The 17,318-nt window shown below is 45.1% G+C and overlaps 1 protein-coding gene and 1 long non-coding RNA gene across 4 annotated transcripts; one reads left to right on the forward strand and one right to left on the reverse strand.

Annotated features, from left to right (window-relative positions):
• Positions 1–4,968: 4,968 nt before the first annotated feature.
• Positions 4,969–5,469, reverse strand: LOC120241302. Its single transcript, XR_005530861.1, has 2 exons — positions 5,282–5,469; positions 4,969–5,154 (listed from the first exon to the last, which is right to left on the reverse strand). It is a non-coding gene; the product is annotated as an uncharacterized LOC120241302 (long non-coding RNA).
• On the forward strand, positions 5,457–17,035 carry MRPS21 (mitochondrial ribosomal protein S21). Of its 3 annotated transcripts, none has more exons than XM_039246362.1 (3): positions 5,457–5,560; positions 6,044–6,150; positions 16,735–17,035. In XM_039246362.1, the coding sequence occupies exons 1-3, from the start codon at positions 5,498–5,500 to the stop codon at positions 16,940–16,942; spliced, it is 378 nt and encodes a 125-aa protein (XP_039102293.1). In that variant the 5' UTR covers positions 5,457–5,497; the 3' UTR covers positions 16,943–17,035. The 3 variants fall into 3 exon arrangements, with proteins under 3 accessions (XP_039102293.1, XP_039102294.1, XP_039102295.1); XM_039246363.1 differs by lacking the exon at positions 5,457–5,560 and adding an exon at positions 5,575–5,725; XM_039246364.1 differs by lacking the exon at positions 5,457–5,560 and adding an exon at positions 5,732–5,932.
• Positions 17,036–17,318: the final 283 nt, after the last annotated feature.

A 17,318-nucleotide genomic window follows, 5' to 3' on the forward strand; every position in this document is an offset into this window, starting at 1 on the left:
CCTCCCTTCTAAGACAAACCACTCCGTTTGTGCTCTTTATTACCTTCTGGGACTTTTGAGGTGTCATTTGTCCCCCTCTTTATCTTGTAACTCCACTTTGTTCTGGAATTACTTATTTCTCCTACAAGTAATATTTACTCCTCCCACTGTGGGGTCAGTCCTCCCCCTTCTGGAAAATGTCTCGAGTCTGATTGTCCTCTTTCTCATATTTTCTTTTTTTTTTTTTAATATTTTTATTTATTTCTAGGAGAGAGAGAGAGACAGCGTGAGCAGGGGAGGGTCGGGAAGAGAGGGAGTCACAGACTGAAACAGGCTCCAGGCTCTGAGCTGGCAGTCAGCACAGAGCCCGACGCGGGGCTCGAACCCACGAACCGTGAGATCATGACCCAAGCGAAAGTCAGACGCTTAACCGACTAAGCCACCCAGGTGCCCCTCTCATATTTTCTTCAATATCTTAAAAGTTTATTTATTTTTGAGAGAGGGGCAGGAGGGGCAGACAAAGAGGGAGAGAGAATCCCAAACAGGCTCCACACCCAGCACAGAGCCCAATGTGGGGCTCGATCTTATGACCAGGAGATCGTGACCTGGGCCCAAACCAAGAGTCAGACACCCAACTGACTGAGCCTCCCAGGTGCCCCATTTTCTTCATATTTTTGACAGTCCAATCTTTCTGACTCCTGGGGCTCCTGGGTGGCTCAGTCAGTAAAGCATCCAACTTCAGCTCGGGTCATGATCTCATGGTTGGTGGGATCGAGCCCCGCATTGGGCTCTGTGCTGACAGCTCAGAGCCTGGAGCCTGCTTCAGATTCTGTGTCTCCCTCTCTATCTCTGTCTCTCCCCCACTCACACTCTTTCTCTCTCAAAAATAAACAAACATTAAAAAAAATTAATCTCTCCTTAGCCTCCTCAGCTTAGCTACTACTACTCTAGTGCCCCTTCCAGAGTCATCAAGGATCTCACAGAACCAGGAATTCTAAGGTAGTTTCCATCAAATCCATAGCTAGATCCAGGGTCCTTCAGTGGCTGTGCGCCGCCCGCACTAACAGCATCAGGCACTCCTGAGGCTGCCTCCTGAAACTCCTCGCCCCTGGGTTCCATGGCGGGACACCATCCTAATGCTCCTCTTACCTACCTGGCAGCTACTCCCATATCTCTTCTGCCAGCTCTAGAATGTGGGTGTTCACTCAGGTTAAGTCCTTGATTCTTTTCTCTGACTACATACTTTCATGTAAAGGTTTCATCTTCCATGGCTTTAATTATTGCCTCAACTTTGAAGACTCCTGAAGCCCCGTCTCTAGTCCCAATATTTCCCACAGAGGACATACTGAACGTCTACATTTCTGCTGAACAGTTCTGTTTACATGTTATTAACACCTCAATATTATTGATAATTTCAGCATTTTAGAACCAACAGGTATCACTCAACCCCTCACTTTTTATACAAGGAAACTTAGGTGGCTTGTACAGGACCGCACAATGTGTGGTACAGGATTCTGAGTTTCCAGTCTGGTGCTTTTTCCAGTGGTCACCAATCAAAATACTGTCTTCCCTTTAAAGATGTCCTGTTCTGCCTTTTTATACTCTTCTTCTATTAGCAGTATCTATGCTACCATTGTTTTTCTAGATAACTAAACTTAAAACTTGGTGCCACTCTGTCAACATATCCTTCTTTAAAGTATTTATTTATTGGGGCGCCTGGGTAGTTTAGTCATTTAAGCGTCCGACTTTTGCTTAGGTCATAATCTTGTGGTTCGTGGGTTCGTGGGTTCGGGCCCTGCGTCGGGCTCTGTGCTGACTGCCAGCTCAGAGCCTGAAGCCTGTTTCAGAGTCTGTGTCTCCCTCTCTCTCTGACCCTCCCCTGCTCGTGCTGTCTCTCTCTCTCGCCTAGAAATAAATAAAAATATTTTAAAAAATTTAAATATTTATTTATTTTGGGACACCTAGGTGGCTTAGTCGGTTAAACGGCTGACTTCGGCTCAGGTCATGATCTCACGGTTCGTGGGTTTGAGCCCCGCGTCGGGCTCTGTGCTGACAGCTAACTCAGAGCCTGGAGCCTGTTTCAGATTCTGTGTCTCCCTCTCTCTCTGACCCTCCCCTGCTCACGCTCTCTCTCTCTCTCTCTCTCAGAAATAAACAAAACATATAAAAAGCTTTAATATTTATTTTGAAAGAGAGAGAGTGCAAGTGTGAGTGGGGGAGGGGCAGAGAAAGGGGGAGAGAATCCAACTGCACTGAACTCACCAACCCTGAGATCATGACCTGAGCCGAAATCAAGAATCAGAAACTTAGTCAAATGAGCCACCTAGGTGCCCCATCACCAAATGCTTTTTATTCTGTATTTGGAATGCCTCTCTCTTTAAAAAAGGTTTATTTATTTTAACAGAGAGAGAGAGCGCGCACATGCATGCACCCAAGGGAGAGAGGGGCTGGGGAGGGAGAATCCCAAGCAGGCTCCATGCTGTCAGCACAGAGCCTGATGCTGGGCCTGAAATTAGGAACCATGACATCATGACCTGAGCTGAAATCAAGAGTCAGACACTTAACCGACTAAGCCACCCAGGCGCTCCTTGGAATGTCTCTTAAAATCTATTTTTTCCTATCCATTTCATTGCGACATCTTTGGCCTAAGCTTTAACTATAGCAATAGTCTCTCTTACCTCTAACCCCTTCTTCCTTACCCAGATTCCTTTTTATAGAAGAATGTCTTGAATGTTATTTCCTATTCAAATCCTTCAATGGTTCCTCAGTGCTTGGAGAAGAAAGTTCAAAGCCTTTAGTCAAAGTCTTTTGTTTCTCCTTCTGCTCCCCTAATTGATCCCTTTGTTTACTTTTCTATTTGCCCTTGAACACTGTAAGACTTTTTTAGCTCTAAACTCTAATTCATGCTGTTCACCTTGCCCGGCCTTTCTTGCTTCTAAACCCTACCATTTTTTTTTAATGTTTTATTTATTTTTGAGAGACAGAGAGAGAGAGAGAGAGAGAGAGAGAGAGACAGCGTGAGCAGGAGAGGGACAGAAAGACAAGGAGACACAGAATCCAAAGACAGGCTCCAGGCTCTGAGCTAGCTATCAGAACAGAGACCGACATGGGGCTCAAAACCACAAACCGTGAGATCATGCCCTGAGCCGAAGGTGGACACTTAACCGACTGAGCCACCCAGGCACCCCAAGGTTTGTTTAATAAATATAAATTCACATCTAAATTTGAAGGGTGGACATGTGATTATAACTGAGCCACCCAGGTGCCCCAACCCTACATTCTTTAAATGACCCACTCAAGACCTTCTCCCAACAATTCTCTCCAATAAACATGGCTGTCTTTGGCCCTTTACTCCCTCAAATGAGATCATGCACTTAAAGTGCCCATACGAGGTTTGGTATATAGCAGATTCTCAAAAATGTTATTTCCCTCTTTATTTTAGAAAGAATTTTATATTTTATCTCATTTGAGTCCCATGACAAATTTTGTGTGATTGAGGGCAGATATTAGCATAGTTGACAAAAGAGACTGAGCATTTAAGAGTCGGGGTACCTGGGTGGCTCAGCCACTTAAGCGTCTGACTCTGGGTTTTTGTCATGGTCTGATGGTTTTGTGGGTTAGAGCACTGACACTGCACTGACAGCTTGGAGCCTGCTTGGGATTCTCTCTCTTTCTCTGCCCTTCTTCCGCTCACACTGCCTCTGTCTCTCTCAAAATAAGTAAGCTTAAAAAAGAAAAGCTAGGAGTCAGCAAGAGCCAATCTGCTAGTAAATGCTTTAGGCTCTGTTCCAACTACCCAAATCTGCCATTGTAACCCAAAGCAGCCATATCTAATATGTAAACTAATGAGCACAACGGTGTTCCAATAAAGTTGTATTTACAAAAATGAGTGGAACCGGATTGACTTATAGACAATACATTGGAAACTAATGGTTTAAGCGGCAGGACATGTGAGTACCAGAATTTGGAAAGAAATCAGATCTCCTCACTTCAAATCCTGTTGCCTATAGAATTTATTTTGCACTTATAATATGCTAGTTTGTTTTACTATTTATTTATTTTTTCCTGAGCTAAATAAGTGGTTAGTTTGTTTTACTATTTAACTTTCATGTCTACCATACTATGTTCCGGTTGTCCAAGAGGTACTGGAATGGTATCAAAAACACCTAACAGAGTAGATGTAGACTAAATGTTTATTAATAAGCATAATGATGTCCCAGTCTAGCTCTATTTTGGTTTGAACCTCGCTTCGTTTGAACGAGGCTTTTGTCTTTTGGGAGTTCTATTAGTGTAACTGATGAAGGTGCAACTGTGTGTGTACAGGCGCACGCCTATGTGTTGTAGGGGAAGTACGCAAGAAACCTTATTACACAAGTAGCCGCTTACGTACCTTTCTTTTTTTGAGCCTTTCCCGACTGTTTTCCAGTAGCCCCTAGATCTGAATTTATACGAATAACCGCACATGGATATGTAGGAGTAACATACAAATAAAATAAAAGCTGTTTCCACAGGGAAGAAGAAATAAAGGAGATGTTTCTACTAGGTCTCACTTGGAGGCAAAGGGACAGAAGTCAACATAAAAGGGTCTTCAATTCAGGGCATTTTTATTTAATGACTTTCTTTTTTTCAATTTTTTTTTTTTTTTAATTTCTGAGAGAGAGCGAGCGAGAGCGATACAGCGTGAGCAGGAAGGGTCAGAGAGAAAAGGAGACACGGAATCTGAAACGGGCTCCAGGCTACCTGTCAGCACAGAGCCCGACGGGGGGCTCGAACCCCCACGAACCGTGAGATCATGACCTGAGCCGAAATCGGACGCTTAACCGACTGCGCCACCCAGGCGCCCCCAATTCAGGGCACTTGGCAGGCTCAGTCCATGGAACATGCGACTCTATCCCGGGGTTGTGGGTTCCAACCCCACGCTAAATGTGGAGATGGCTTAAGAATAAAATCTTAAAAAAAAAAAAAAAAAAAGTCTTCGATTCTAAAACCTGCAGGTGTTTCCCGATTCTTCATTTCGTAAGTTTATTTAGTGAAACGCCTGGGCAGAAACGCATCATAGGAAACACATGGTTTGTTCATTTCTTCTCCTTAGTTTTTAAACGGATGAGGGGTTTGAAGCTGGTTTTTTTCTTCCGGAGCGCAGATCTCAAAGAATCTGTGTCCAGAATCTGTGTCCTTTGAGAAAACAGGAAGCGTGCTCAGGAAGTTTTGCCTACTTCTCTCATTTTTCTTCCAGAAAAAGAAATGGCTTACATATCTAGGACAGGCTGGATAGGATTTAGGGGCACGGAATGGCGCTCACCTCAAACACGGAGGGCGGAGCCGCCGAGGAACCAGGTTTGCGGGGACTTCAAGGCCACGAGCACAGTGCTCTGTCAGGTGTAGAATCCGGGGCGGAGGCGTGAGGGGAAGCGGTCCACTCCGCCGGAAACAATGTTGCCATGGTTTCCACACAGGTGTTCGGTTCTGCTTTCCCCGCCCCTCTTTCCAGCTGGGACTTCTTTGCGCGGCGCGGGAGATGACGTATTTCCGCTTCCGGCCGCCACAGAGGCGCCCCGCGGCAGGTTCCGGAGGTCGTGGGGTGAGGAGCCGTGGTCCGGCCTGTGGAGAGCGGGGCGGGGATGGCGCGGGGGGCACCTGCGCGGGGGGCACCTGCGCGGGGTTGTAGCTCTTTCTAAAGGCCGAGGAAGCCTGCGTTGCCAGCTCTCACCCCAGACGCTCCTGGGGCGGAGAACGATTCGTGGAGGTGCGCCGCGGCTCCCGGTCCTCCCGTGCCCCGCCGCGACGCCTTTGTGGTGACCCCCTGCCGCCACTTCTTACGTAGGCTAGGGTATATTGGCAGAGAGGACCGGGCAGTCTTTATAATGATTCACGTATGCTCTCTAGATAGGAAGACCTCCACGTGCCCAGTGTCCTTGTCCCTGGAGAAGGATGTTGTTTTTCCAGAGCCTGAGTAAGCCACGCGGGACAGTGGGCATGCTGCTGTGTTTCTTTTCTTTCTTTCTTTTTTTTTTTTTTAACCTGGTTTCTGTGCTTTCCTCTCCCTTTCAACATTACCCTTTAGATTGAAGATTTAAATCCCAAGGTCATGGCAAGACATCTGAAGTTCATTGCCAGGACTGTGATGGTACAGGAAGGAAACGTGGAAGGGGCATACAGGACTCTAAACAGGTAACCAGAATCATGCCTCGACCAGCTCTCTTGGGAGGTACCATGGTTATTTTCTCCCTTTTCAGCCCTTTAGTTTTTTTTATTGTAAAGATGGAGTTTCTCCCAAAACCTAACTGTATGAAGTTTGTTTTTATTTTTTATTTAAAAAAAATTTTTTTAATATTTCTGAGAGAGACAGCATGAGCAGGGGAGGGTCAGAGAAAGAGGGAGTCGCAGAATCTGAAACAGGTTCCAGGTTCTGAGCTAGGTGTCAGCACAGAGCCCGATGTAGGGCTCGAACCCACGAACCATGAGATCATGACCTGAGCCGAAGCCTGACACTTAACCGACTGAGCACCCAGGCACCCCTGAAGTTTGTTTATACATAGCCTGAATGCTCTCCCCAAGACTTAAGGCACCCAAACGGAAAATGAAGATATAAAGTAGTTGGGAGGCAGGAATGTAGTGCATGATAAATAGAAAGCCGAGGGAGGGATTGGCGTAGGACAAGGCTAATGGAAAGACGAATTCAGGTTTGAGATCTTGGAGAAGCAAGGAAGTTAACGGAAAAGTGTTACAGTTTAGAGGAAGGTTACAGCCTAATCAGAAACATACAAGTGAAAATGAACTGGGTGTAGAGGAGCTGTATTGATAGATTTTGAATGTACATCAGAGATTTAGAATGGCTGTTAATGAAGAATGTCTTACCATCATACTCAAAGCAATAGTTCCTTAGTCTTCCCTTGTCATTGGTTGTCAGGCTTTTGACTTTCTGACTTGCTTCGTCATTTTCTCTCCCCAGTGTGAAACAGTTGGGAGAAACAAGTGCTTGTTGAGTTGAATTATCAAAGAATTTTATGGGGAAGCCTGGGTGGCTCTGTTGATTAAGGATCTGGCTCTTGGTTTCGGCTCAGGTCATGATCTCACTGTTTGTGGGTTCGAGTCCAGAGCCGGGCTCCTAACTGACAGTGTGGAGCCTGCTTGGGATCCTCTCTCTCCCTCTCTCTCTCTGTCTCTCTCTGCCCCTCTCTGCCCCTCTCTGCCCTTCCCCTGCTCACATTCTCTCTCTCAAATAAATCAACTTAAAAGCTAATAAAATCAAGTAAGTAAAAAAATTGTATGAAGGAGATCTTAAGTGATTATATGAGTTGGGCTTCTGCCGTAAAGCCAGTAAGGTGGCTTTATTTCACAAGTAAGGGAAGGTTAGGACATTTAAATTATGTTCCTTGAGTACCACAGTTATCAAGTGGTAGAGAGGAGTGCAAAATACACCTTTTTCATGCAGGGTTCTTTATGTCACTAGATTGTTTACTACTTCCTCTGGAAAAATAAACACCTATTGCAGTCATTTTCCAGTTAAAGAATCTTTATTTGATTGGGTTTATTAGTGGGGTTTTGGGGGACTGAGAGAGGGTAAATGAAAGATGATCTAGTTCTTAGCAAAGAGTTTCAGGTGTGGAAGGTTGGAGGGCGTAGTAAATGAGGACGAAGCTGCTGTCAAGCTGTGTAATTGAGAAGAATTTGCAGGCTTAAGATGGGTGGTGCGGCTTTTAATAGGCTCTGGTCTTAGGTCAGCCCCACTACTCCATTCTGTGTTTGTGCGTACTCAGTCCTGTCCCTGGGCAGAGCTGTTTCCTAAAGGCACTCCATTAAGTACTGGATGGTAAGATGCCCTATATTACTTTTTTTTTTCCCGTGGCTGCTCTTTCCCAGCTCTTTCCTGTTTTAGACCTAGTAGCACGTCTGTGAGAGGGTCGAGATGTCTAATGACCTCATATATTGACCTTATTTATTTCTGCCCTTAAAGTAGAAGCACAAAATGAATGTCTTTATAGACTCAGTAGTGAATTAACTAGTGAGATGAAATGCTGACTTTGGGAAAAGTCTTACAGATTCCTTCACCCTTTTTCTGACCTTTCTCTGTAAGTCTGCGATTTATTTTGGTAGATTTAGATTGGTCTGTTAGCCAGGGCGATTGAGATGTTTATATCATTGAAGGATGTCAAAGGGCAGCTGTTACTTGATGGTAAAACAGATTTCCAAAGGCTCAACTTTAGCTCTCCTAACCTCTGCTGTTCCTAAAGTGCAAATAACACAAAAGCAAAAAATTTGACTTTTTAAAGAAATTAGCTGCTTTGGGGGTGCCTAGGTGGCTCAGTCAGTTAAGCATCCGACTCTTGATGATTGAGCCCCGCCTTGGGCTCTGTGTTGACAGCACGGAGTCTGCTTGGGACTCTCTCTCTCCCTCCTCTGTCCCTCCCCTGCTTGCTCTCACACACTCTCTCTTAAAATAAATAAACAAACTTAAAGCCTAGGTAGGCATTATGTGTTTGCTGTTACCAAAGTTGGAAGTCATTGTAAGGAAATTTTTACTCTTCGGGTTTTGCTTTGTGGTGATTTGTTTATTTTGAATCATTGAGAGTTTGCTTTACAAATCTGTTTTCATTTCCATCTGTCCCTTTTTTCTTCTTCTTTTTTTTTTTTTTGAGAAAGAGGGAGAGAGACACAGAGTATGAGCAGGTGAGGGGCAGAGAGAGGAGACACAGAAATCCGCAGCAGGCTCCAGGCTCCGAGCAGTCAGCACAGAGCCTGATGTAAGGCTCGAACTCATGAACCACAAGATCGTGACCTGAGCTGAAGTCCAATGCTTAACCCACTGAGCCACGAGGCGCCTGTCTTTAAGATTCTCTTTTTGTGCTGGGGCGCCTGGGTGGCTTAGTCGGTTAAGCGTCCGACTTTCGCCTACGTCATAATCTCGCGGTTCGTGGGTTTGAGCCCCGCGTCGGGCTCTGTGCTGACTGCCAGCTCAGAGCCTGGAGCCTGTTTCAGTCTGTGACTCCCTCTCTCTCTGACCCTCCTCTGCTCACACTCTCTCTCTCTCTTTCTCCTAAAAAAAATAAAACATTAAAAAAAAATTAAAAGATTCTCTTTTTGTAGGTGAATGGCAGTTCATACACCTGGGTGGAAGATGCTGGGTTGGGGCAAGTTTTACAGTAGCAACTTTTTTTCTTTTAAGGGATGTGTATATTTTAAAAAATGTTTCTTTTTGAGAGAGTGTGAGTAGGGGAGGGGCAGAGAGAGGACACGAAGCAGGCTCCACGTTGACAACAGTGAGCCTGATACGATGCTTGAACTCATGAACTACGAGATCTGAGCCAGAGTTGGAGGCTTAACCAGCTGAGTCACCCAGGCACCCCTACAGTAGTGATTTTAATAGTCTTTGGAGAAGATACTTATTTTGTCAATTTGCATTCAGTCTTTAGGAAGCCACATTTCTATTCCTTTTAATCTTGGAGTGTTAGATATATATACCATAAATTGTATTTTAGCTTCAGGTGGAAAATGAACAAATATCTTTTTCTTAGAACAGTTTTCTGGGCAAGGACTTTTTTTTTTTTTTTTAATCTTTATTTTTGAGAGAGAGAGAACATGAGTGGGGGAGGATCAGAGAGAGAGGGAGACACAGAATCTGATGCAGGCTCCAGGCTCCACACTGTCAGCACAGAGCCTGACATGGGGCTCAAACTCCCGAACCGTGAGATTGTGTGGCCTGAGCTGAAGTCAGATGCCTAACCAACTGAGCCACCCAGGCGTCCCCAGGCAAGGACTTTAAAGCATGAAAACGTGAGCCAGCGGGTTCTGGAGTATCCCAGTCTTCTGTCTGTCAAACACAGTGGTTTTGGGTGCACTTTTTTTTTTTCCTGCTTTTTCGTAATGTCCTCTCTCTGGCCACCTTTTCTGTGTATCTGCCTTACATCCCAGGCTTCTTCTCTCTCAGCTTTCTGATGTTTGGTAGTCTAAAAATTCGTTGTATGTTCTGTGGTCGAATTACAACAGTAGGTAGGAGACCCCAGATGAGATGAGAGGGAGGCGGTGAAAGCTGTGGCGTGCTTGGAGCATAAAGGTAGGCTTACACAGGAAACAGCCTGTGTGTCCGCCCAGCAAGGCCACCACAAAATAAGCTCTGGGATGAGGAGATGGAGTGGGGGTTGCTAGGAAGCCCCACATGATCAGCTGGCTCTCCCTGAGTCAAGGAAAGGCAAGCACACTGGAGTGTGCCCAGTTAGCCCCTACTCCTGGTATGCCAGGAAGCTTCTGGGCCCATTGAGTCCTCGCACCTACACGTTATCCTGACGTGGGCCGGCTGCACTGACATGTGAGTTTGCTGCTCCCAGCCTCCCCCAGCCCAGGCAGCTCAGCTACTTTTACATAATCTGATGAATTCCACTAAAATTGGCAGTTGATTTCTCCTTCAGTGTTAGGTTGCCAGGTGCCTGAACTCTCAGCTGATCTCTTTAAAGCTTTTGGCCTGCTAGTCCTTGAACTACCTTTGGAAGCAGAAGTAACATCCTCATCAGTAACACCCTTTCTGTTTACTTTATGAGTTTGACAGAACTCTTCCTATGTCCCTTTTTATTAATAATGAGTTAAGTAGGGGCGCCTGGGTGGCTTGGTTGGTTGGGCGTCTGACTTCAGCTCAGGTCATGATCTCGCAGTTTGTGGGTTTGAGCCCCGTGTTGGGCTCTGTGCTGACAGCTCAGAGCCTGGGGCCTGCTTCGGATTCTGTGTCTCCTCCTCTCTCTGTCCCTCCCCTGCTCACACTCATTTTTTAAATAATGAGTAGATGCCCCTACTGTAGGGACTCTGGAGCTTTTGATGGTGATCTATGCTTTTTTAAGATAACTGGAAATATCAGGGTAAGAGTTAGCTAGAGTAGTTAGAACCATCCAGGGAATACTGCTTGGCAATGCTGTTATCATTTTGTGGGGGACCGTGATTTTTTCATTTTCTCCCTTCCTCCACTTTTAGATCCTTCTGTTACTTTTTTCTTATCTTTTTTACCTGACCACATAGGCATTTACTTGGTAAGATGATCACTTCTGTTTCAAACCCTTTGAAACTCCAGTAGGATACCTGATTATGTGTCTCTCTCCGCCTCTTGCAGATTTCTGTCCTCCTGCTTTTACACTGTCTTTGTCATTTCAATAGAATTTTCTTCCAGTAAAGTCATATCTGAGGCCCCTGGATTTTTTGTTTGTTTGTTTTAATGTTTACTTATTCTTGAGAGAGAGTCAGAACACAAGCAGGGGAAGGGCAGAGAGAGGAGACAGAATCTGAAGCAGGCTCCAAGCTCCAAGTTGTCAGCACAGAGCCCGACATGGAGCCTGAACCCCCGAATTGCGAGATGGTTAACTGAGCCCAAGTCAGGGACTCAATCAGCTGAGCCACCCAGGCACCCCTGGGGTCCCTGGGTTGTTGTTTGTTGTTGTTGTTTTTGTTTTTTTTAGTTAATTTATCTTTTTGAGAGAGAGAGAGAGAGTGTGTGAGTGGGGGAGGGGCAGAGAGAGAGGGAGACACAGAATCTGAAGCAGGCTCCAAGGTGTCAGCACAGAGCCCACCCAACACGGGGCTCAAACTCATTAACTGTGAGATCATGACCTGAGCCAAAGTTGGTCGCTTAACTGGCTGATGGTCCCTGTTTTTTTAATCATCTCTCCTCAAACTCAGTCTCTGTGTCCTTTTTATAATTTATATCTGATCTTTTTTTTTCCCCCTGAGACTTTTTTCTGTTGTTTCTCTAGTATACTAGACCAGTCCAAAAAATGGCCTTCATTAGACAGTAAACAAGATCTAGATGGAAGTCCCTGCTTAGATGCTGGGCCATCCCTTTCCCTCAGTGTGCCGTGTCTTCCTGGCTTCCGTCCTTTTATTCTAATTAAGGAGCCTCACCCAGCCCTTTCCTTCCACATGGTCTCCTTTGCCTGTAGGCCCCACAATAATTTGTCTCCTGAACCTTGGTGGGTTTTGTTTGAGAACAGAAAGCTGTTGTAGAACATTGCACTTAAGATCTGGACTCTACTTCTAGCTCCATTTTGTGATCATGGGCAGGTCAGTCTCTCTCAACTTCTGTTGCCTGAAGATGACATTATCTGCTTAATTTTATAGGATTGTATTAGGATCATGGATGTGAAAATGCTATCTAAACTGTAATGTTACATCCTAGGAACGGTAATGTTATTGAGGCTTTCTAGGCTATTATACACGTGCTTAATCCCTTGAGCTGTGGACATTTGTCAGTCACCCAGAGGATTCTTTTTTTTTTTTTAAAGTTAGTTTATTCTGAGAGAACATGTGCACAACATGTGGGGCACGGGGATAGAGAAAGAGAGAGAAGCCTGAGCAGTCTTTGCACTCTCAATGCTGAGTCCCACGTGGGGCTCGAACTGACAAACCGTGAGATCATGACCTGGGGTGAGATCAAGAGTCACTGTCTCGTGAGTTTGAGCCCCATGTCGGGCTCTGTGCTGACTGCCGGCTCGGAGCTTGGAGCCTGCTTCAGATTGTGTCTCCCTCTCTCTGCCCCTCCCCCGTTCATGATCTGTATCTTGCTCTCTCAAAAATAAACATTTAAAATATTTTATTTTGGGGGGCGCCTGGGTGGCTTAGTTGTGCATCCAACTTCAGCTCAGGTCATGATCTCATGGTTCGTGGTTTTGAGCCCCACATCGGGCTCTGTGCTGACTGCCGGCTCGGAGCCTGGGGCCTATTTCGGATTCTCTGTCTCCCTCTCTCTCTGGCCCTCCCCTGCTCAGTTTCTCTCTCAGAAATAAATAAAACATTAAAAATATTTTTTATTTTTATTTTTATTATTATTATTTTTTAAATATTTTTATTTATTTCTAGGAGAGAGAGAGAGAGACAGCGTGAGCAGGGGAGGGTCAGAGAGAGAGGGTGCCACAGACTCTGAAACAGGCTCCAGGCTCTGAGCTGGCAGTCAGCACAGAGCCCGACGCGGGGCTCCAACCCACGAACCGCGAGATCATGACCTAAGCGAAAGTCGGACGCTTAACCGACTAAGCCACCCAGGCGCCCCTTTATTTTTATTTTTTAATTAATTAGAAAGACGGGTGCTTGGCTGGTTCAGTTGGAGGAGCATGTGACTTTTGATCTCGGCTGTGAGTTCAAGCCCTACATTGGGTGTCAAGATTACTTGATAACAAAATTTTTTAAAAACTTACAAAATAAATAAAAATTGAAAATATAGAGCATGGTTAAATATAATCCTGTCTGATCAGTTCTTTAAAAGAGGCATTAACTGTGATCTGGCATTGGTTCTCCCCAGACCATTAGCAGAAGCATCCATCACCTGGGAACCTACTAGAATGCAAATTCTTGGGCCCTGCCCTAGACCTATGGAATCAGGAACTAGAGGTGACACAGCAGTCTGTTGTGGGAGTTTCCCGTGTGATTGCCGACTGTTAAAGTTGAGGACCCCTATGCTTTGGGGACAGAGGGAAGAAGTGATCACATTATTGTATCTTGTGTAATTGTCTTCTCTGCTAGACTGTAGGGGTAGGGAACCATCTCCACGTTTGTTTTCTATCCTTAGCATTTGACACAGTGTTTGGTGCCAATTTGGGATTCCATGAAAATTGATTAAATGACCAGTTAGAAGCTTAGTTCTGTAGTCCAGGCACAAGATGATAAGGGCAATAGTTAGAGCTGTGGCCATAGGAAAGGAGAGAAGGAAGAAATCTAAGAACTATTTTAGGTTATAGGATTTATAGGCTATGGTAACTGTGGATGTAGGAAGTAAAAAGAAGGCCTAGTCCAGGAACATGGTGAGATTTTTAGCTTGACTAACTGGTGATGTCATTAACACTACAGATTTTAGGAGACCGTAGCTTTGGTCTGTGTAGGTTTTGAGGCAATTGGAAATAACAGTCTAGCTCTAAGGTAAGTTTGGGTCTAGAATTAAAAAGTCAACAGCGTCTGCATCAGTGGAGGCTTCACATTAGAATTACCTGGCAGGCTTTCAGAACATTTCCAATGCATAACCCCAATCTACACCAATTAAATCAGAATCTCTGGGGGCACCTGGGTGGCTCAGTTAGTTGCCTATCAGATTTCAGCTAAGGTCATGATCCCATGGTTTTGTGAGTTTGAGCCCCGCGTCAGGCTCTGTACTGACAGACCCTGGAACCTGCTTCAGATCTCGTGTCTCCCTCTCTCTTTGCCCTACCCTGCTCATGCTCTGTCTCTCTCTCTCTCTCTTTCTCTCAAAAATAAATAATAAAAGCATTTTAAAAAATCTGAGGAATGGTGCCCAAGAATCAGTACTTTTTAGTTTTTTAATTTTTTTAATGTTTTATTTCTGAGAGAGAGACAGCGTCAGCAGGGGAGGGTCAGAGAGAGAGGGAAATACAGAAACTGAAACCGGCTCCAGGTTCTGAGCTGCCAGCACAGAGACTAACATGGGGCTCGAACCTCCGAACTGTGAGATAATGATGTGAGCTGAAGTCGGATGCTAAACTGACTGAGCCACCCAGGTGCCCCGATTCAGTACTTTTTAAAAAAACCTTTTAGGGGATGACTCCATTGTGCACCAGGGCTCACTGGGAAAGGTTAAGGAGGTCACAAACAGCCAGAAAGACAGAGGTTTTCAGTAAGAATCTGGAGGGATGCCAACCGTTAAGAGTAAATTGAGGAAGGAAGCCAGCAAAGAAGGCCCTTTGTGGGCTAGGATATGGAGTCTTTTGGTCTTGGTGCCCTACGATTCAAATGTTTGGATCTACATGATTCTGGGCATGATGTACGTTTCCAGTAGAACCTGAGTTATCTGCTTCTCCTGCCTCTGGGCATTTGCAGCCATTCCCTTGCCTCACATTTCCCTTCTACTAACATCTAGACAAACTGACTATACAAATAGGATTTTCTAGTAGCCTATAAATCACTCTTGATATTCAACAACAGGAGCCTGGGAGAGAATCCCATAGTACAGTGGTGCACAGGTCTATTCACATTGGTAATTTACCCAAAGCTGACATATTTTCAAGTTCATGTTTTAATCTGTTGTTATCTTGGGCTTTGTGGTATAACACAGTAGCAAAAAATAAGGTTTCCTGCTGGGCAGAAGTAGTTGGTGGTTTCTCTTATTTTGATTTCCTTTTTCCTCTACCGCCCCCCCATCCCCCACTTTCACTTAACCCCCTTATCTCTGATTGTGTTTGTGACTGACTTTTTACCTGTGATGAAAGGCCAGGGCGAGCAGGAAGGGGGCCATGTAAACAGTGCCGGGAACGGAGGACAACACCGGCAGGTGCCTCCAGAGCTCCCTGGGACCAATTGGTGATGGGTTGAGAGGAAGCAACAAGTTACAGATGCGAGAGCCACAGCTCTCGGGCCCAGGGGTGCGCAGTTTATGGAATAAGCTCAGTGTCTTTGTGGGAGAACAGGGTGGGGGTGGGGGCTTGAGTTAGATATGTTTTCAATCCAACAAGAGGAGCTGCATTGGAAGGAATTGGGTGGGCTGCAGAAAGCAGACTGAGCTCGATTTTATGGACCCTTAAAGATTAATAAAACATTGTCTTACTAATAAAACAAAATCTATCTTCAGAGATTGACAGTCTAATGAGGGAGATGTTTGTATGAATAAATGGTAGAATGAAATACTGCTAAATAGGTATATAATAAAATAAATGATATTCTCTAAGAAGATGAGAAACCTTTTTGGAGAGGTGGCATGTAGGTTTGGCATGAAAAAGATGAGGAAAATTTCACTGAGAAGGTTGGCAACTGGAGGCGCCTGGGTGGCTCAGTCGGTTAAGCATCCGACTTCGGCTCAGATCATCTCACGGTCTGTGGGTTCGAGCCCCATGTCGGGCTCTGTGCTGACAGCATGGAACCTGGAGCCTGTTTCAGATTCTGTGTCTCCCTCTCTCTGTCCTTCCCTCATTCATGCACGCTCATGGGCGCGCTCTCTCTCAAAAATAAACATTGAAAAAACATTTTAGAAGGCTGGCAGGTGGAAGTAAGGGTGGAATTCTAAGCTGAGAACTCAGCATGACTAAAGACTTGGTATCAGAGTATGTTCAGGGAGCAGGCAGTAATGTAGTGTGGTTGGAGCACTGGTAGGTAGGACATGAGTAAAGCTGTTACTTAGTGTTGCCATTTGTATCACTGATGTTATCATTGAGCCTCTTCGTTCCTTAAGTAGCCCCACGATAGGAGGCCTCCAGACTTCAGCTGTACCAGTTAACAATAGGATGGGATGGCCAAGTAGGAGTCACACCTTGTGATTTGTTTTTCCAGCTACAAAGGACTTACCCTGTCTGAAGATTCTGAAATTATCCCTTGGTTGGGAATTATTGTCATAAAGAGCCACTGTTCTTTAACTTTTTCTTTTTCTTTTTTTTAAGTTAATTTATTTTGAGAGAGAGAGAATGTGAGTGGGGAGGAGTCAGACAGAGAGGGAGAAAAAGAATCCCAAGCAAGGTTCCGCACTGTTATCCTGCTATAGGGTTCAAACTCACAAACCATCAAACCATGAGATCATGACCTGAGCTGAAACCAGGAGTCTGCTCCTTAACTCACTGGGCTACCCAGGTGCCCCCAGAGCCACTGTTCTTACAGGGACTATGTCACATCCCTCAGGTGAAAAAAAGGTTGAGAACATGACCCTGACCATAAATTCCCCAAAAGCAAGGACTAAGTAATTAATTACTTTTTTATTCCCCACAAATTTGGCTTGGTCGGTTGGCTTCTGGCCATCTGTGAAATTCGAATGAACCCAGGTTTCTAACTCCTCTGCCTGCTCTCATACAGAATCCTCACCATGGATGGGCTCATTGAGGACATTAAGCGACGGCGGTACTATGAAAAGCCTTGTCGCCGACGACAGAGGGAAAGCTATGAAACCTGCCGGCGGATCTACAACATGGAAATGGCTCGCAAGATCAACTTCTTGATGCGAAAGAATAGGGCGGACCCATGGCAAGGCTGCAGAGGCCTGTGGGTAGTAGGCCCAGTATGAAGCTCCCTATCCAGCTGTCCCCTTCCTATCTCAAAGCCCATTTGTTCTTACCTTTTTTTTATAATAATAAACTCAATCACATATACGCAAGAAGACCTGCCTATATAGAAGCAATCCCATAGTTAACAGTGGACCCTCTCTTTTATCAAGTGAAAGAGAAACTGAGTCAAAAAGTAGTCTAAAAGTAGAATGGTGCTAACCAAGGGCTGGTTGGGAGTGGGGAACAGGGAATTATTGTTTAATGGGTACAGAGTTTCAGATGGGGATGCTGGAAAAGTTCCAGAGACAGATGGTGGTGATACTTACACAACAATGTGAATGTACTTCATGCCACTGAACTGTACACTTAAATGGTTAAAATGGCAAACTTGTGTAT

The sequence above is a fragment of the Hyaena hyaena genome, unplaced genomic scaffold, assembly GCF_003009895.1.
Source record: "Hyaena hyaena isolate Hyena2069 unplaced genomic scaffold, ASM300989v1 scaffold_284, whole genome shotgun sequence".
In the NCBI taxonomy this organism is placed as follows: domain Eukaryota; kingdom Metazoa; phylum Chordata; class Mammalia; order Carnivora; family Hyaenidae; genus Hyaena; species Hyaena hyaena.

Excerpts from the sequence above, each read along its gene's own strand:
- MRPS21 (XM_039246362.1), top strand. The coding sequence starts at position 5,498 with ATGACGTATTTCCGCTTCCGGCCGCCACAGAGGCGCCCCGCGGCAGGT. Across the intron at positions 5,561-6,043 it reads CAGGTTCCGGAGGTCGTGGG|ATTGAAGATTTAAATCCCAA; the intron begins GTGAGGAGCCGT and ends ATTACCCTTTAG. Across the intron at positions 6,151-16,734 it reads GCATACAGGACTCTAAACAG|AATCCTCACCATGGATGGGC; the intron begins GTAACCAGAATC and ends GCTCTCATACAG.